This window comes from Triturus cristatus, chromosome 10, assembly GCF_964204655.1.
Source record: "Triturus cristatus chromosome 10, aTriCri1.1, whole genome shotgun sequence".
NCBI lineage: Eukaryota > Metazoa > Chordata > Amphibia > Caudata > Salamandridae > Triturus > Triturus cristatus.
This window is the reverse complement of record NC_140593.1, coordinates 162,680,954-162,701,696: the sequence shown is the minus strand read 5'-3', so window position 1 is coordinate 162,701,696 and position 20,743 is coordinate 162,680,954. Positions and strand designations below refer to the sequence as shown.

The following is a 20,743-nucleotide window of genomic DNA, read 5'->3' as shown; positions in this document are numbered from 1 at the left end:
CTTAATTTGGCTCAATTAAACCTACAATTTGCTTCCATTAGAGTTTCTGGAACTTTTACTCCAGTTAGACACCCTCACTACCATAGGAGTTTAATCTTGTTTTGTCCATAATAATGGCTACCCCATTTGAGCCCATACATAATGCCTCATTGCAGGACCTTTCACGGAAGGTAGCTTTTCTGGTGGCAATTACATCAGCACAGAGAGCTGGTGAAATACAAGCTCTTTTCTCAATATAACCATATACAGTATTTCAATTTCATAGTAATAGGGTACTGTTAAGACCACATCCTTTCTTTTTACCTACATTTTACTCAGATTTTCATATCAACCAGACAATTTCACTTTCGGTATTTTGTAGTAATCCTTCCTCTCCAGCACAAAGGATTCTTCATTCTTTACATGTTAGAAGAATTTGTCAATTTTATTTAGACAGAACTAAGGATATCCATAAAACAAACAAGTTGTTCACTAAGTACGGTCCCCTCAGAACTAGTAAGGCCTCTTTAAAATAAACTATAGCCAGGAGAATAGTTTCATGCAGTGCTCTTTCTTGAAAAACCTAGAGCTCAATCGACATGTGACAAATAAGCATCTCCTGCCTGGGTATATAATGGACCTTAAACTAAAATGTGTAAGGCAGCTACATGGAGATCTGTACATCCTTTTTCCAAGCGTTACTGCTTTGAGGAGAATTTAAGAACTGGCACTTTAAAAGGTAAGGCAAGATTAAGGACTCTATTTAGCTAGAAACATTTTAGGAGAAAATCTAGCTAGTCAAATAAACTGATTGGTTTTTTGGCTTCTAGTTTTTTATAGACAACTGCAGACTGGGGATATGCTCACTACTCTATTCTTCATTTATTACTATCAGTGAGAATCCTAGGACACAGAAAGAAAGGTTACTTACTTGTAATCCTAGTTCTGCATTTTAGGAATCCTCAATCCTCCTCGGTTTTTTAATACAACTATTAGCATTTTCAGTTATCACATATTACTTGTCTCCGTTCAAAAGTAGCTGGGGATGCCAGGCTAACTGCCATTGCAGTGCATGCTGGGAAGGGGATGCAGTTGACTTCTTAAAGTAACTGTGTCGTTTTTTCTGCAGCATCTACACTTTTGGCCTGATTGGCGCCTTTTCCTTCATTTTTCCTTTCTCCCTGAATGGAGGTTACAGGTTATTTTGGATAGTATATAGCATTGCCCTCAGTGAGGTGCTGCAATGTGGTCTTACTGCATTAAAGAATAATCTTTTTATATGCAAGAAAAATGCAATAAAAGCTGGCCTATCTTGCTGATTATGGTGGTATCACCACACCATGGACATTGCAGTGTCTACCTCCAACTGCAGATTGACTCTGACATATAGGTGAGAGTGTTCCACGAGCCCAGCACATAGGGGGGAATATTCTACATTTATGAATTCAATGAGTATTCTTACGTTGCAGAACTAAGATTACAAGTAACACTTCCACACTGCTGACATTTAGAGAACATTATTATAAAGGAACAGTGGTCCCATTCAATTCGAGTAAATTAAAGTGCCACAATTAGTTCAATGAAAAATTGGGTTTTATGTTTAAAGACAATGCAAAAATAACTAAAAAATTACTGTAAATAGTGAGAAAATTAATAAAACAGTGAGTGAGTTGGTGGCAGGGTAATAGGAAATCAGCCGATTTCCGGTACCCAGGCAAGTGATTTTAAAAGGTGACTTTTTGGTGCTCAAAGGTAATTGTTATCAAAAAGTCAATAAAACATTTCATACTCCGACATTTCAATTTTGTAATACACTGGAGTTTAGAAATGATTGTCGACGACGTTTCGATCCCTTAACACGTATTGGGATCTCTTCAGGACAAGAAATTGATAAATAATTGCCTGGGAGAAAGCCTAGTGGGGAGGGGGAGAAAAAATAAAAAATAAAAATATGCAAGGTTAGGAAGAGAGCATAGGAAGAGTAAAGAGGGGCGAGAATAGCTAGAGGGTAATATGCGAGAAGGGAGGGATGTTGAGGGGGTGGTGCAAGAATTAAAAATTAATAAGGGGGGGGTTGGAACTTACAGTGAGAGGATGACCCAATCAATTAGTAACTGTTGCGCAGCCGCGCCAGCCAAAACTAGACGATCCTAGTGTTGTAGTCCGAATATTCGCTGGTAAGCCCTTGCACAACCTTCCTCCACCTGCACCCTACGTTCCCTCACTCCTCCCCCGCATTGACTCTCCCTCTTCCCCACAGGCTCTAATTCTTGCCTATACCTCATTCCGGACTACAACACTAGGATCGTCTAGTTTTGGCTGGCGCGGCTGCGCAACAGTTACTAATTGATTGGGTCATCCTCTCACTGTAAGTTCCAACCCCCCCCTTATTAATTTTTAATTCTTGCACCACCCCCTCAACATCCCTCCCTTCTCGCATATTACCCTCTAGCTATTCTCGCCCCTCTTTACTCTTCCTATGCTCTCTTCCTAACCTTGCATATTTTTATTTTTTATTTTTTCTCCCCCTCCCCACTAGGCTTTCTCCCAGGCAATTATTTATCAATTTCTTGTCCTGAAGAGATCCCAATACGTGTTAAGGGATCGAAACGTCGTCGACAATCATTTCTAAACTCCAGTGTATTACAAAATTGAAATGTCGGAGTATGAAATGTTTTATTGACTTTTTGATAACAATTACCTTTGAGCACCAAAAAGTCACCTTTTAAAATCACTTGCCTGGGTACCGGAAATCGGCTGATTTCCTATTACCCTGCCACCAACTCACTCACTGTTTTATTAATTTTCTCACTATTTACAGTAATTTTTTAGTTATTTTTGCATTGTCTTTAAACATAAAACCCAATTTTTCATTGAACTAATTGTGGCACTTTAATTTACTCGAATTGAATGGGACCACTGTTCCTTTATAATAATATTTACACCCTTGGTCCCTTCTGACTCCTAGGGTCTCCTTGTTCCTTATAAACGACATTTAGAGAACAACTAAAGAACCCACATCTTCTCCCACAATACTCAACATCAAAATAGAGTCCATATGCATTTAAGAGATGCTAGGCACAGTATTTGAGAGGGCATGCCAATCAGAATCAAGAGCATGCGGCAAAGAGACGCCCGTCAGTACAGCAGCACCTGCTTGTGCCTTCTAAGCAAAGAGCTGTCTCAAAACAAAAATACCATACTGGGACCTTAATATTTTACTAGAGAAACTACACATCTTTGGAACTTTCACCACCTATCGTTACTTTTAGGTAGCAGGGGACTGGTAGTGGTGTGGACGAGCCACTGTGTAAAGATGCATGGCTGCAAGAACTAATTCGTTGAGTCAGTAGAAACTCTTGGTACCAGAGTAGAAGTATGGCAGATGCTCTTGGTTCAGTTATCACATGATGTTGAATAGAAGAGATTGTGTTGAAATATTTGTAAAACAGAATGTGAATTTTTGTGCTCTTTGCTGAAGGATCAGAAAAGAGGAGTTGATCTCTGATGAGCGTGATTATTCTTGTGCGTTTTCTAGTTGAAAGCCTTCCACACCATTTGAATGAATGTCCATTATAAGCAGAACATAATGCTTGTGTAAAATCTGTAAAAACGTAAGGTAAATAAATGTTAATTGGCTGGTCAACTTTTCTCAACCCCCAAAGCAAACAAAGCCCTACCAGTGGCACTTTCAATACCTAGGATCCCACACATACAACATGAACCAATAAAATCCCTCCGATGGTCTATTCCTTAGAGCCGGGAATAAGAAGGAGTTATCTGCTGTCTCTCTGCAGGCAGGTAGCTGCTGGTAAGTCCTTTACCACAGCAGCCCCCTACCTTATGGAATGCTGCCAGGAGAAGGGGTGCATCACACAAATTGTGATCTCAAGTCACTGCACTGATGTTGCCAATGAGCTCTTTATGAAGGCTTTCCCCAGATTTTCATTCTTCAAATTAGGACCATGATGCATATTCATTCAAGTGTTCTGCACTCATTCAACGTGTTGAGGGTCAGTAGAAAATTGAAAGATGTGATATCCTTGTAATGTACATCCCACCTTCATTTAAGGAAACATTTTGGGATCATCAATGAAGCATGTGACGGATCACGGAAGGGTCCACCTCTGCTGCCATCAGTGTGTCGCAAAGGACTTTTGTGGTAGCCTTTTTACCAAGCCTCTGTCTCCACATGATGAAGGCTGCTACCATCTGCGACTGCACGCTGGAAGGATGATTTACTTTACTGCGGTAAATATCGGTTTGTGACAAGCCCAAGTGAATTACGATTTGTTCCCAATCAGCACCAAGTTTGCCGGCAAGCTGGCTGATCTGTTTGTCAGTAGGGGGGCTCGCCAGAACATGAGGGGGTATGCCACTAGTCACTGTGCATGATGGTGCCTCTTGAATGCCCAGGCACCGGGCCTCAAGGCTTTCTCTTACCCACGGGAACTCTTGTAAGGAGTCCAGGAACACTGCAAATGCCCGTGGCCCTCTTGTAGGTAAAATATCTAGTAATTTCATGGTTTTCCTTTGGTTGGTAACCTCGGCTGAAATTTCTTGAAGATGATTTTCGGTTAAAATCCCTTCCTGGTATAAATACTGAACCACTAATCCATCCACCAGGACTTCTGCGCAGAGCTGCAGCCTATGTTTTCTCAGGAGCTCCTTGTGGTAGGTGTTCATCTCTGTTAAAGGGGAAAAGTTAACACATACATTGTGAATTAGCTAAATATAAAATAAATGTACAACTTGTGGATATTTCAATTGCAACTACCGTAATTGAATGATGAAACTTCTGCAGCAGGCAAGTCAGTGGAACCTGTACTCACAGCACTTTTTACGAGCCAAACTCTTAGGACCATTCAATAAGTGCAGCACACTAAATGTGAGCAGGACCACCACTTGTCCACTTTAATCATTTTTGGGCCCCAAATTTACCTCCTGGCTTCAGTGTTGTTGATTTGTATGACTCTACAGATTATTATTGTATCAGTGGTATTACTCCTATGGCCCCATTCATGATTTCTAAAGGTTAACCCCAGTTGTACGAGAGCGGGCAGAATATATCTGGTTAAAAGTAGAGGACTGGCATTAAAACATCTCCTTCAAAGCAATTTGACAAACTCTTGACATGACCTTTGGTGTCATTTTGCACAAGATATAAAAATGCAATCATCTTGTCACGCAACTTCTGTGTTCTTACTGTTAAAGCTTACTCGGTTCATAACAAGAGTAAGAGTGACGAGATGACTCCATGTCACCAGAACACAATACTTCCATCTCTGAGTTTTGATTCAACATATCGGTGCATTTTGGGAGTTGTAGTTTTGGTTCATTCTAATTGAACCAATTGGACCAACAGACCTGATAAACAATGATATGTACAAACAAAATTCAAGAATGGAAAAGTGATGCCCTGGTGACATGGTCATCCTATGTACAGTATTACTGTGTAGGCAGAAAAATATGAAAAAGCTATTATAAAGGAAGATCAAAGTATCTCCTAATGGAGCTGCAGCCTGGTATATCTGAAGACTGCATTCAGAAAACACGAAGGTGTGCTTCAGGTTTTGAGAGCAATGATATAATTGAAAAAGTAAATGAGGCTTACCAGTGGTATCCCAGGGCACCAGAATTGCTAACACCTCTCAAGAGAAATGGGAATGAAACAGAATAAAAAGTAAATCCTATGTATATATGTCAGCAGACAATCAACTTTCTTTAACAACACAGGTGGCATTGTGTAGAAAAGAGGGGCCATACATTAGAACATACAATGGTGTTTGAAGATGACTCTAGCAACCAGAGCCACTCTAATGCACATCCCTCTGCATGCTTTGCCCACCACTGTCTTGAGAAACCCGGTAAAGCGGTGAATTCATAAGCCAAACGTCATGTTTTGATTGTGCAGAAGTTGTGTGCTCCCACTGAAAAAGCACTTACCCTCCAAGAGCTGGAATCATTTATCAAGTTGCACGAGCCAAAGAACTTTATCAAGCCAAGTTATTGTGTTACAACAGAGCTTTACATTTAGATCAAACATATGCTACAGCAATACTATAGGTTTCCAAGACAAGTAGATCATGCTGGTGCTTCTTCTTCAGCAGAAGCACAGCTGGGAGGAGGGCAGTCATGAGGAAGGTGTTTCTATTTTGCAGTCCTCGGCACCCCCTTCCATTGCATCATCAACTTTGGAGATACCATGTAATAGCACTCCTTGAGAGAATTTTTATATATTAAATACATTTCTTTATTTATTATACTCTAACTTTAAAATACAGTTCACTGAACCCCAAAAACCGCCTCCTGCCTCTTAATGCTACCCTTCATTGAACCATGCTAACTCCTTGCTGTCCCTTAATGCTACCCATCCATGAACCCTAAACCCCTTAATACCCCTTCAAGCTACCCTTCCCAGAACCCTAGAAACTGCTTACTACCCTACCCTTAGTGTTACCCTTCCCTGAACCATGAAACCTTACTTTGCCATGGCACTACCCATCCCGGAACCCTTAGGACTGCTACTACCTCTTAAAGCTATCCATTACTGAACCCTAAAAAATACTCACTACCCCTAAAACTACCCTTCTGTCAACTCTAACCCATTACTGTCCCTTAGTGATACCTTTCCCATAACTCTACAAACCCGCCAAGGCTATCACTTACCGCTATTCTTCCCTGAATCCTAAAAACCTTACTACCCCATAATGCTACCCATCCCTGGGCCCTAAAATAGCCTCACTATAACACTACCCTTCTTTGAATCCCAAAAACATTTATCAGCGCTTAACAGTACCGATCCTAGAACTCTAAGAAACGCTTACCACCCCCAACTGCTTGAGATTTCTAGAACATTAAAAAAAAAATCTCACTACTCCTTAACACTACCCTTCGTTGAATCCTAACCCATTACTATCCCTTAACGCTTACTTTTCCATAACCCTCCAAACTTGCCAAAGCTACCACTTACCGCTACTGTTCTCTGAACCCTAAAAATCTTACTAACCATTAATGCTACCTATCCCTGGACCCTAAAAAGCCTCACTATAAAACGCTACGCTTCTGTGAATGCAAAAAACATTTACTAGCGCTTTACACTACCCATCCCAGAACCCTAACAAACTCTTACCACCTCCAACTGCTACATATGCCTAAAGCCTTCGAATCATTACTATTCCTTGACAGTACTCTTCCCTGTACCCTAAAAATCGGATGTATGATGTTACAACGCGAGTGAGTACAACGCGTGCCGTTACATCGCGGTCGTTACGACTGCGATGTTACCATGCTATGCCATTACAACGCAAGTCTTTACATCGACTTGCACTAGATGGCGTGCTAACATTAGTAAAGTGTAAATTACTATTCCAACTCCAGTCCACTCAACAGTAGGGAAGGTGTTGGGATAGTAAATTACACTATTTGTAATGTTAGCACGCCATCTAGCGCAAGTCGATGTAAAGACTTGCGTTGTAATGGCATAGCGTGGTTACATCGCGTTCGTTGTACCGATTGCGATGTAACCGCATCTCGGTGTACTAACCGCGATGTTAAGGATGTTCCCCCTAAAAATCTTACTACCCCTTTACGCTGCCCTTCTTGAACCCTTAAAATGTTTTACTATCCCTTAACACTACTCTTCCCTGAACCCTTAGAACTCCTTATTACCCCTTAAAACTATGCTTCCCCGAACACTGAAAACATGGTACTAACTCTTAATGCTACACATCCCTGAAACCTAAATATCCTTCCTACCCATTAATGCTACACATCCTTGAACACTAAAAATCCATAACTAGCCCTTAATGCTTCCCATCCCTAAACCCTAAAAATCCTTTAATACGCATTAACACTAACCTTCTCTGAACTCTAAAAACTCCTTTCTACTCCTTAACCCTACCCTTCCCTGCACCCTGGGAACCCCTTACTACCACTTAACACTACCCATTCCTCAGCCCTTAAAATCCTTACTATCCCTTAACACTACTCTTCCCTGAACCTTAAAATATTACTACCTGCCAATACTACCCATTACACAACTCTTCACTGAGCCTCATAAAACATACTACCCCTTAACGCTACCAAATGTAAATCCTAAGAGTTCTTACCACCCTTAATGCTACTCTTCCCTGAACCCTAAAAACCTTCCTACCCCTAAATACTACCCATAATGCCATTCTTCCCTGAACCCTAAATAGCACCCTACCCTGTAACGCTACCCATCCCTGAATCCTAAAAGTTCTTACTGCCCCTTAATGTTACCCATCCCCAACCCTAAAAAATCCTTACTACAACTTAGTGTGACAGTTCCCTGAACACTACACATTCCTTACTACCCATTAATGCTACCTTTCCCTGAACCCTAAAACCACTTGCTACCCCTTAACACTACCCATCGCTGACCCATACACATCCTTACTACTACTTAACACTATCCTTCCATGAACTCTAAAAGCTCCTTGCTACCACTTAACTGTACTCTTCCCTGGATCCTAAAAACTCCTTACTAACCCTTAATGGTAACTGTAAAAAACTGAGTTACTGGTTGGGGGGAGGGGTACCCTACTCAAGCAGAAACCACAATTCTTCTCAGGATGAAGTCACAAACAAACCCGGGCAGCTTGGCACAGAGCAGTCAGGCGTAACTCAGAGACAATGTGTACAGTATTTATGCATCACTTCAAACAGCAACACAGTGACAGCACACCAAAAAAGGAGCTCACAACAGAGTTGGAAAATAGAGTAACTTTTAATGAATAAAACAAGACCAAAACAACAGAAACCAATCAGTAGAACAGGAGATATTAAATGTAAAAGATTTTAGTAAAAATAGTGCAAAAAGGCGTAAAGGGTCAACAGTAGATATCTGGTCGTGCCTGACCGGGACAAAGTCTCAAGTTCAGGCCAACCGTAATATAGTGCGGGCCAGCTACAGGGACCCAGTTAGGCCCGCTGAACAAAGTACTTTCAATCCTGGTTTGTAGAGCATTGCGTGGATTCACATCAAAGGTGCATTGCGCAACTGAAGCAATGTGTTGGTTCTGAGATGCAACGAGGCTGCAGTGCAAGGTCCTGATCCATCAAGGATCCCATCAACGAGGGCTTGCGATACGAAGTCTGGAGTCAGGGGATGCGCCATGCAGTTGGGTTGATGCGTCAGTTCCAAGGTGCTGTCAGGCTGTGATTTGGAGTTTTGCAGATATCTTTCAATAATGAATGAATGAGTTCCTTGTGAACATTTGTTGCTTTAGCATTAGTGCTTACCCAGTTCACAAGGACATATGGGTTGCTCTTGTTTTTTGTAATAGTGATTTGGAGTTCGGCATCGTCTTCGGGGCCTGCACTGAGGATGTGTTGCACAGTGGGAGGTCCGATGCGGTGTTGGGTTGTGATGCGATGCAGGTCTTTTCGGCAGTTCCGATCCACGCAGTGTGGTGATGCGTCGGTTCTGCTAAGATTTGCACTGTGCAGCAGAGGAGATGCGTCAGTTCCGCTGGATCCACGGGCCCACTTCTAAGGATCCAGGACTGGGGCGGCACCACTTGGCAGGGGATACTCACAGATGGCAGAGTCCAAGTGAAGGTGCAAGGCTATTGAAGCCTTCTGCCTCTGAGGCTCAAGTCAGGAGGCCTGCCAACTAGCCCCTGGAGTCACTCTGGGATTCTGTGTTCGAGAGATGAAGGTGCAGTGCTTTTCACCCAGGCAGGAAAGTAGCTGGTCAGCCCAGCAAAGCAGGAGCCCAGCAGAGTGCAGTCCAGCAGAGGGGCAGTCCTTCTTCCTGGCAGAGTATCCACAGGTCCAGAAGTGTACTTAAGTGGTGGTGTGTGAGGTCCAGTATATATACCCAGTTGTGCCTTTGAAGGAGGGAAGAAGCTTCTGGCGGTTTCCTGCCTTCCCTGTCCTGGCTCCAGACTAACTCCATGGGGTATGCATCCCTTTGTGTGGAAGCAGGACACCGCCTATTCAGGTGTAAGTGGGGCTGTGCCCAGCTCCTCCCTCCCATCTTGCCAGTGATGGCTCATCCAGGCACACCTAAACTAGTAGGTGGCTGTCTAGGAGGAACACACAAAGCCCAGCTTTCAGCTATACCCAGTCATGTGACTAGAGACAGGCTACAGGAACTAAGTGGTTAAGGCAAAAAAATGCGCACTTTCTAAAATGTGTCATTACCATAAACTAGGATTTTGAATTAGTATACAGTAGACACCAAACATTAACTGGTTACATATTCCCATTTAGAAATAACACTTATAAAATGCAATACGGTAACTCCAAAGTCAGTTATGGGAGAGGTACGCCTGGCAGAAGTCAAAAACGAATTTAAGAGTTTTTCACAACCAGTCCATATAAAACTCAAAGGTACATGTACTACTTTTTAAATACACTGCCCCCTGCCCTCTGGGCTGTTTAGGGACTACCCTAGGGGTGAGTTATATGTATTAAAAAGAAAGGTCTGAGCCTGGCAAAAGGTTTATTAAGCCAGCTCAAAATGGCAGTTAAAAAACTGCACACATAGACTGCAATGGCAGGCCTGAGACATGGTTAAAGGGCTACTTATGTGGGTGGAACAATCAGTGCTGCAGGCCCACTAGTAGAATCTAATTTGCAGGCCCTGGGCACATGTAGTGCCACTTTACTAGGGACTTACCCATAATTAAGTATGCCAATTGGGGATAACACAATATTACCCTGTTTAAAAAATGTGAGCACATGCACTGTAGAACTGGTTAGCAGTGGCAAAGTGTGCAGAGCAAAAACTAGATCAACTAGAACAGAGGAGGCAGGCAAAACATTGTGGGGGGTAGGGCAGGGGGGAAATACCACCTTTGAGCCAACAGATCTCACACTAGCCAGTCCTTAACCCTAGAAAAACCCTTCTTACCCATTAATTCTACACATTCCAGCACCCTAAAAACCCGTACTATGCCTAAATGCTTCCTGACCCATACAAGCTCCATGCTGCCACTTAACGCTACCATTCCCTCAACTCTATGAACCTATTAACACTACCCTTTCCTGAACCCTACAAACCACTTACTTAAGGCTACCCATTCCTGAACCATAAAAGTCCTTACTACATCTTAACGCTATCCTTCTCTGAACTCTAAAAGCTCCTTACTACCACTTAACTCTACTCTTCCCTGAACCTAAAAACTCCTTACTACCCCTCAATGCTACCCAACCCTAAACCCTCAAATTCCTGATTACCCCCTTAATGGTACTCTTTCCTTACCCCTACAACCTGCTTGCTGCCCCTAAATGGTACCCTTCCCTGAACTCTAAACACCCTTAGTACGCCTTAATGCTACTCTTCTGTGAACCCTAAAAACCCCTTACAACCACTTAATGCTACACTTTCCTTAACCCTAAACTCCTTACTACCCCTTAATGCGACCCTTCCCTGAACCCTAAAAACCCCATGTTACTCTATAACGGTACTCTTCCTGAACAGGAAAAACGTACTAAACTTTAATGCTTCCCATGTCTAAGCTCTTCAAAACCCCATACTACCTATTAACAACACCCATCCTTGAACCATAAAATCCCTTACTATCCCTTAACGCTACCCTTCACTGAATGTTAAAAACCCTTGCTACGACATACCACTACTCTTCCCTGAACACCCAATAAAACACATAACGCTTAACTTTATCCTTTCCTGAACCCTAAATATCCTTATTAGTCATTAACGATACCCTTCCCTGAACCATACAACCAGTGGCGTAACGATAATTGAGGGGGCGCCCCTTGAAGGTACATGGAGCGGCCCCCTCCGGACACTATGAGGAGCTCCCCAGCCGAAGTATAGTGCTGAGGGGCCCCCCTGGAGCTTGGGGCCCCCCCCACACTGCGGGGGATGCGGGGGCCTGTGTTACGCCCCTGCCTACAACCCCTTAATACTACCCTTCTCTAAACCAAACAAATCCCTTACTATCCCTTAATGTAATCCATCCCTTCCCTGAACCCAAATTACCCATTAACATTACCCTTTCTGGGGGAGGAGCCAAGATGGCGACCGGGACGGCAGCGTAGACTCCCGGCTCCGTGAACCTCCGTATCCCGCACGGATATCCTGCATTAGATCCTCAGCCTGCGCTATGCGCCCGTGTTTGTGAATGAGAGCGGCAACCGATCGAGTGACTCCGAAGTTTCTGGCGGTTGTACCGCCGGAGAAACGGGTATTTGCAATTTGCGGCCTGTGCGGCCCTGGAGCCGGGACCTTGAGTGGACATCTTGGCCGGGTGGCAGTTTCACAACAGCGGCCTTTGGTGACTGGGTGGAGTCGGACTGCCGGATCGGTGCGACTATCGGCCTACATTTCGCCGTGGTCGCTTCCTACCATTAAGCGGAGCGGAACAAGTGCATGCCCGGGGTGGCAGTTCCACGACTCTCCGGTGATTGCCTCCGCCTTCGACGGTGAGCTGCCCGAACGCCGCCCGTAACTCGCCCTGATTCCTGCGGGCTGCTCCCGGATTTTCGCGGGCGCTGGTCCGTGGTGGGGACGACTGTTGCCCGTGACTACATAACGGATACATTTTTGGTCTGCCTCCGGAACCCTGTTTGCCAGCGACATGGACCTTGATGCGCTTGCCCCTGGGTCCCGGTCCCACTACGGGTTGGACCTACCCGGCGGCCATCTTGTCACGATGAAGTCTACCATCCTGTCCACCAGGTCACAGCAGGATCGGGAGTGTGCGACTCTGGGGAGCGTAGCGGAGCGATCGCAGAGAGCTGTGCTGGGGTACCGGGACCTTCTCGAGGCTCTCGGTGCCCTTCATTCCACCTTGCTTCATGGCGTTTGGGTATTGGGGAGTAGGCTTGATGGTGTGGCATCAGCGTTGGGACAGTTGCGGCCTGCCTGTCCTCCGATACACAGGGACTTCCTGCACTGCACTCAGGACGACAACGTCGGGGCCACCCCTGTGCCTAGTGACCAGCTGGAAACTCCGGACAGTCTACTATTGTGTGATCGGCTGGCTGTGGATCTGATCTGTCCCGGAGGTATTGGACCTGAGTGGGGGGGGGTGGCCTTGTCCGGTGTGCGGCCTCCGGCGACCCTGGGAAAACTCAAGCAACGGTTGTCTACTCTGGCTGATTCCGCCTTCCTGGACCTTGTGTGCAGTGCAGATCCTGGGGCAGCACTGGGAAAGACGTTCCTCCATACTGCTGACTGGGTTGGTACTCAGAGACCTCCACCCCACCGGGGTGCGTCGCTTCCTGGTCGTTTTTGGACGCTCCTTTACCGTGTAGCATTGGACATGGCGCCGGGTCGAGGGGTATGCATGGGCGGATTTGCCAAGAGTGGCCAAGGATAAGAATGCTCTTTCAGTGGTGGTCGGCTAATAGGCGGGCGGGCTCGGGGTTGCGTGCTCTCATGGTATAACTGTCGGTATAGTAGGTGCAAAATGCTCCCCATCTTTCCTTGACATGGTCGATTTTGTGTTGTTTACTGTTTGCTTTGGGGGAAACATAATGTGCGGGAGGGAGACGCCGGGGGCATGTTTTGAAGGCCCTCCTCCAGTTTATTAATACTCTCTCTACCCCCCCTTCTGGTGGGGTTCTTTTCTTACTCCTTTTTCCCTGTTTCTTCTATATTTCGGGTCTGGTTCCAGGGCGACAGGCACACTGCTGGGGGGGGGGGGCCGTACTCATCTGCAGAGGTGCAGGGTGGGGGGTTGGGGGAGGGGATTCTTTTAGTCTTTAATCTCTTTTTCCATGGCCTCCTTTTTCTTCTCTGATTCTTCTTGTTTTCTCTTTTCTGGGATCAGCGTGGTACATCTCCTTTGTTGTGAATCGTTGCCTTTTCATGTGTGCCACAATTTCCGGGGTGTTCTCTGGGCTTTAGGGCAGGGGACTGCAGGCGCAGCTGGGCATGATATTCTTCCCTATCCTGAATTTCCTGTGTCTGCGCCATTGATTCAATAGATTGCTGTTTATTGCTTACGTTTATCATTCTGCCTGCCTCTTATCGCTGTTGGGAAATTGTTCGGCACCTGATCCTTCTGGTTTTTTTTTCCATTATAAAATGAAAACCCTTTTTATCCTGGTGTCCTACCTGCGCTCTTCACTGGCCAGACTATATTAGCATGAAGATTCTGCTCCCCGAGGTGCTGCCTGTGTTAACATTTGATCTCTGTTGTTCTGACTGCTTAGCGGCCGGCCCCGGGGGTTGTAGGCCCATACTTGTTATTGATTGAAATGTCAATAAAGGTTTTAAAAAAAAAAAAAAAAAAAAAAAAAAAAACATTACCCTTTCTACACCCCTAAAAACATATTACTACCCCTAAACAGTGCCCATCCCTGCATGCTGAAAACCCATACTACTCGTTAACGCTACCCTTCCCTGAAGTCTAAAAAGCTCTTACTAACCTTTAACATTACCCTTCCCTAAACATTAAAAACTCCTTGCCCCCAACCCCCTTAATGCTACCCCTTCCTGAACCCTACAAACTCCTTACTACTCCTAAGTGCTTACTCAGGGACACTGCCTGCTGAAAGCAAGGGGGTCCTAAGGGTGAAATACTGGGAAGAGTTAGAAATCAAACGACTGATTCCCAGATAATTTCTCATTTCTAAGGCGGCTCTCAGGGTCACTCTTGTGATCCCTGTTATTGTATCTCAATAAGCAATAACAGTGTCCACAAGGAACTTATTTCAAATAACACATTTTCAATAAGGAGTACAAATTTATATACTCGTAACTGATTGAAATCAGAAAAACACAGAAACAAAAACATAGAGAAAATTGTTTCAATTCAATTGAAAAAATACTTCAGTAACCTGGATAATCACTTACTTCAGCCGAAGTAAATATGATTTATTACAAGAATAACAATTTACTCACAGAAACAATTAAATCACAAATTTTTTGATGCTACAAGCACTGTTATGGAAAGTGAAAGGGTGAACCCAGTGAAGTGATCATAGCTTTTAAAGTGGAAATTGTGTGAATAAAGAAAAAAGGTCTTAAAAACAATGAGAGGCATTCAACAATAACATGAATCTTTCTTGCTCTTTCTTGGTTTGTGTCGACGACGTTTCAACCCACATTGGGTAAGGGGTCTCTTCAGGACAATTATCTGGGGACTAATGTTAGTCTCGTATCTCCATAGTTTTCTACGTTGAAACCACTGATCGAAACAGGGTATGGGAGGGACCTAATCAATTCAATCCAGCATACGTAGTCAGTCTCTTTCACTTGTCCATGATTTGTAATGGCAGCATAATGATATTTAGTATAATTTGGGTATCCTGGAATGTCACGACTAAATAAGCGTCAGAGGAGTCCTACTCTCTCTATTCCACGGGCTGCAAACTGTTATTGTATCACCACCTTTCTCCACGCCGTTATCAATGCCTGCTGTACTGGGAACACTGGTGAAGAGTTATGGGGTGAAATCATTGACATCGCTGTAAGGTCCTTAAAGGCGTCAAGCAATATGGAAACCTTATCTCTTTAAAGACTAAAAAGAACAATATTAGGGCATCAGTGGAAGTACTTTCTGGGCTACATAAAGTTATTTAACTACAGCAGAACTGTGCTGCATTGAAATTAGGGAGAAATGAGCACCGCAGCACTAATGGAATTTACAGTAGGTCGGATGTGTTTTTGCTACACCACAATTCAGTGATAGCACTATCACAACCAGTTATAATGGCATTATTTTAAAATGTACAGATAAATGTGCAAGCACTCTTTCTTTTCTGCAATTTTTGGAGCAAAATTAGCACCAGCGGGTTGCTTGTGCTCTGGTATTAATATGCATGCACTACTTTTCTCTCAATGCAAAAAATAGTGTAAAATGCACTAAAAACACTTTTCACACATTTCACTGTTTTTTTACAGCTTCCCACATACTCTAAATGACTCCCAAAGAAGTATGCCAGTGAATGACAACATACACCAAATATTAGTGACCACTCTAAATTTTTTATAGTAATGGCCTAACTAGGTAAGGTAAACTTCCCTTTTTAGGTCTCGCCTAGCGTTGCAGCGCCCCTTCATTCCATTGGCTTGCATCATCGTGCATTCTAAACCCTGGCTTTCCATTGTCAGTGAGGCTTTTTAGTCCCTCCTTGTTACCGCTCTGACTCCTTTTTGTCCCACCCACCCGGACTGCATCTTTTACTCACGGTGTGATACGGGGTCTCTTAATTAGCCGCTAAGCACTTTTTTCTTGTATTAGCACAATGGCAACGCCCTGCAGAGGAGCCCTCCATTGTGCACTCTTTGGCAAAGAAGCCGTGTGATACAGTGGTAATGCGCTCTTTGTGGCCCCCCCCTGTTTTATTTGTCTCTCCCCACTCCCCTCTGAGATCTCTGTTTATTTATATGTGATTACGTGCTAGAGCCCACCCGAGGCTCGAACCCTGTTCTTCAGCTCCAAAGTCGGCAGCGTTATATGTTGAGCCACCTCCTCGCTTCGATTCTCTGCACCGTTTGTTACAGATGCTACATGTGCCGTGTTGTTTTTAAATTTTATATGCTGTACAACTTTTCAAAGGCAAAGGACGAGGCAAACCCCATCATGACTGCAGTTTATCTGGAGCAGTAGACGTTTGCATTGCACATTTTTTTAAGTCGGAGAGAATATGCTGCGTCACGAGCTGTCCAGGCACTGTAACTTCAGGGAGCACTGTGCTGGTTCTCTGCGACTTCTGTGGCATCTCTGGTGTTCTTAAATCTCCTGCTACAGTCTGCATTTTAGGCGCTCCTGTTTTGCTGTCCTAAGTTGGTACATGGATAAAACTGCGCGCCTTTTTCCAAGGTACATGCGTGGCAGGTTTTCTGCTGAAACATCACGTGTTCCGGTCCATTAATTAGTGACCCGGGCTATAATGAAATATGACACACACAGTAAGTCCTTCTGGGGCTGGTTTCTGTTTGTGGAGCCGCAAGGCTTTCGGGTATTTTGTAGTTTGAAAGACATAACTTACAAGTGCATTTGGCGTCAATAATGACTTTAGAGGCCAGTTAGACACAATTGCAGATGTGGCTGGAATTAAATGTGCGCCCTTTAACAGAGAATTCACCTGTAATCCTTTACTACTCGCCGAAAAGTGCTTCGACGGGGTAGTAAGCGCTATATAAATACAATTGCATATTCCACACTGAACATACTGCCGGACTGATGGAGTAATGTGCCTGATAGGATTGAAGAGGAGCTATTTACCGCCCGCTGTTGTGACTGAGGGGTGTATGTTGTGTGTGGGGCAGTTATTCATCACTTGTTGGTGAACAGCATAACATCTGAACACCCCTGGGCAGCGATCTTATTACTGATTTAGTCACACTCAGCAGGAAATCGATGCAGTGATTTCACAAAAAGTCATGCAGGAGTGTGTATATGTTAGCAGTTTTTGTGCATTTTCGCAGTGCTACAGAAGTCCCGTGGGGCGGCGTCACACTCAGCTGTGTTCCGCAGGGTGCTGCCTCATCAGGGTGATAAGGCCCCCCGTCTTCTGTCTCCAGCATGAGGTCCCTGCGCTTCACCCTGGTGGTGGCAGCCCAGGTGCGTTTATCGTAAGACCTGGGCGCTGTACCTCCCGCTGCTCTCAGGTGCTCGCTCGTCACACTCGGTTTGTCGGAGGGGTGGGTGTGATTTCATGAAACTCTAAACTGCGTGCGGTGTGAGTGCTGGTGTTAATTGGTCATGGGGTTTCTCCAGCTCACAGGCCCAATGGCTATGACGATCGAACCCAAGGTTTGAACAAGCATTTGAAATGCAATTGGTCACGCATTTATGCAGTTTGAGCTATTGGCATTGTAAATGACAATGCCCTTTATTTATGTTTTGGTTTTCAAAACATAAATAAAAGGCATTGTCATATACAATGCCAATAGCTTAAACCTGTGTAAATGCGAGACCTATTGCATTGCAAATGCTTGTTTCCCTTGATAGCGCAGCTGTCTGGGGGACATATTTTTGGCAATTCTTTACAACATGTATAGAGTGTTGGGTTTGGCTTGGCTCCCCTCAGAGGAGGATTACTCCTTCATTTCATGCTATCAGCTTGGTGATGTATCATTCCGCTTTCCAGGAAGTACTTCCATTAGAATGGACATGGGATTATTCTAAATCTAAAAATGAAATTCAACTATGCTGTTTGGCACATTCACGTCTGTGTCTACACTGAAAGCAATATTTTTTGCTTCTTTTCCCCCAGCATAGGCACAGATAGTAGGCTAGGCTTTAGTGTGATAACCAACAGTTGTGCATACAATGCAACCAGTATTTTTGAGTGCCTCTGTTTACATTTGTTGGTACATTAAAGACAGCCCTATTGGCTTTGCTAATGCTTGTTCTATTATATAAAAGGGGATAAACACGTCTTAACGCACAAGCTGCAAAACGGCTGAAACTTAAATTTGGGAGCATAAAAGTATTTTCAATTGGCGCATCACCTACATTCCCACAGGAGCACTGTGCAGGCTGGCACTGTTGGCTTTACCAGAAAGAGAAGCGCTGGGTGTCACAAAGTTCGCTTTTTATTTAAAAGCAAACGAAAAGAGAACGCGCCACAAATGTAACCATTTAGTAACCACGCGTGCGATGATAAAACCGGACTGAGACGACATCTGCAACTATGTGCGTGCGGTGGTTTCACTTTGGAAGACTAGAAGTTTCAAACCTCGGTCTACATAAAGCCAGCCAGGCGTTTTATTTACAAAAATGAAGAAGGGAGTGAGCTGAACGTACCTATTACACATGATAGATAATTCAACAAATAAAAAAATACAAAAGAAACTAAAACCTACTTAGTCTAAACACTGCAGTGCAAAAGCGAAACCTCTCTTCCCTTCCTGGAGCTCCGTGTAACGTTAAATGCGATTGGCGGCAGGTGCTCAGTGTCATGCGCTGTCATTGGCCATGATGCGGAAATACTGTCGGTGTCTACTTGACACCGAGGCACACGTAGCATGTTGCCCACAATTATTTTTTACGGCAGCTCTTTTGCCCTCAACCAGTGCTGAAAATTGATCAGGCGTTGACAAAACCAATAGGTCTGGTGCTGGCTGCCAGTCGTTTGAGTTTGTCAATGCATTGTTTTGTCTTCTTTTTTGGAAAACTTCATGGCTAGGGTAGATCCTGGGCCCTAGTGAATTAAAAATAAATATACTGCCTAAAGGCAAAAATATGTTTTTGAGATTGGAATAACATACATTGTCAAAGGAGGCCTGTCACTGAAGTAATCCATTTTGTCTGTGAATGTGCACCAGTGCTTTAAATGGGCCGGTACTGCCCGGTATGGAGTACCAGCACTTTTTTATTTTGAGAGGGGGAGTACCGGCACTTCTCAAAAGCGACCTAATACTTTTTAGTTGGAGAGTACCGGCACTTCTCAGAAACAAGCAGGTACTCTGCTACAGAGTACCTGCACTTCTATTTTTCCATTGCAAGCACTGCCAGTGCTTAATTTGTAAAATATTAAGTGCCAGGGCTCTGACCAGGCAGCTTGCACCACCTATCGCCCTGGTTATTGCTGCCAAAACAACTACTAACCATCTCTATCACATGTAAATGCGACAGTTCAGATTATTCCGGGTCCCCAAAGCTAAAGGAATGGCTGGGGATTAGCAATTTTTTTTATATATATTGTTTTCCTAAATAATTGTTATACTGCTCATCTCTAAATTACATGAGCAGCGCCACCTTGTGGCAGACTGCCCTAAGTGTGGTGTTGACAATTAGGTGCCGGTGCCGAGCACCGGAAACCAATTAAGTTCCGGTGCTCAGCACCGGAAAGCACCGGCTAAAATTAAGCACTGATGTGCACAGAACATCCACAGACCAGAATGCCAGACATGCCAACAGACTCGATTCTGGAAAGAGACTCCTGATTTCGAGATCCAAAAATAGCGTTAATTTTGCTTTCTTTTGTCTGAAATTGCCCCCACTTTAGTACAAGTCAATGTGGATAATAAATCCTCCTGATCAATTTTTGAATAATTTCCCCTGTTATCTCTCCAAATGTTGGAAAGTATGTGACTACGCTACCTAGTGGTCAAAGTGGGCTGACCCGTTGACCTATGCTGTATGCTTTAGTGCACCAAAAAAATGTGAATGACACAAGAGACCAATGGATGACTAAGTATAGTTTTAGAAAACTCAGAAGTTACTGACTAACACCAGAATTTAAAAAAAGAATTAAAGAAATTCTGCGAGAGACCATAAATTAAGAGGTTAAGGTTTGGCAGCAGAAAGTGGGTGGAGTCACAAGGGGCAAAGCCATGAAAAGCAGTCAACTAATCCATTTATTTTTTAAAAATCTGCAGAAAAGCATTTGGCAACTAACACAAATATGACAGTACTGGCTAATTTAATTGGTCATAAAAAGGCTGTATTTCAAAATGTTTTACGGGGTTAACACAACTACTGCAGAGATCTTTGTGTGCCCAGCAGTTTTCAGGGGATAATAACAGAAAGGTAACTTGGTGGTTAATGCACTTCCTGGAGTAATCTGTGGCTTTCCTTGTTTCAGCTTTGATTCATAAAGTAGTATAGATGGTTAATGTGCCTGCCACAAAGCACATCATGTAACATGGAGATCATAGATTTGTATTTTATGTACATAATATAGCACAGTCAACTATGACTGGCATCAAGGAGCTGCATGCAAATGACAAGGCATGGGTTTAGAACCTATAAATATGTTGTTATTGTAAGGATACTACAAAGGGTTCCTTTGGGTAGTAATACGGTCTTATTAGTAAAGACAACTGCAACCACCGCATTATGTTTTAAATCCTGACTTTGTG

At 43.9% G+C, this 20,743-nt stretch overlaps 1 protein-coding gene across 3 annotated transcripts; it reads right to left on the bottom strand.

The window, feature by feature from the left end:
- Positions 1-279: 279 nt before the first annotated feature.
- On the bottom strand, positions 280-18,829 carry CRADD (CARD and death domain containing adaptor protein). 3 transcript variants are annotated; one of them, XR_014970031.1, is made up of 3 exons: positions 18,743-18,829; positions 2,970-4,667; positions 280-1,479 (listed from the first exon to the last, which is right to left on the bottom strand). XR_014970031.1 is itself a non-coding variant. In XM_085630733.1 (3 exons), the coding sequence occupies exon 3, from the start codon at positions 4,663-4,665 to the stop codon at positions 4,069-4,071; it is 597 nt and encodes a 198-aa protein (XP_085486859.1). In that variant the 5' UTR covers positions 4,666-4,667; positions 5,594-5,629; positions 18,743-18,784; the 3' UTR covers positions 2,880-4,068. The 3 variants fall into 3 exon arrangements, 2 of the variants coding, with proteins under 2 accessions (XP_085486859.1, XP_085486858.1); XM_085630733.1 differs by lacking the exon at positions 280-1,479 and adding an exon at positions 5,594-5,629 and having other exon boundaries at positions 2,880-4,667; positions 18,743-18,784; XM_085630732.1 differs by lacking the exon at positions 280-1,479 and having other exon boundaries at positions 2,880-4,667.
- Between the last annotated feature and the right edge of the window lie 1,914 nt (positions 18,830-20,743).

Bases quoted from the DNA above. Each gene is read 5' to 3' on its own strand.
- CRADD (XM_085630732.1), bottom strand. From the start codon at position 4,665: ATGAACACCTACCACAAGGAGCTCCTGAGAAAACATAGGCTGCAGCTC.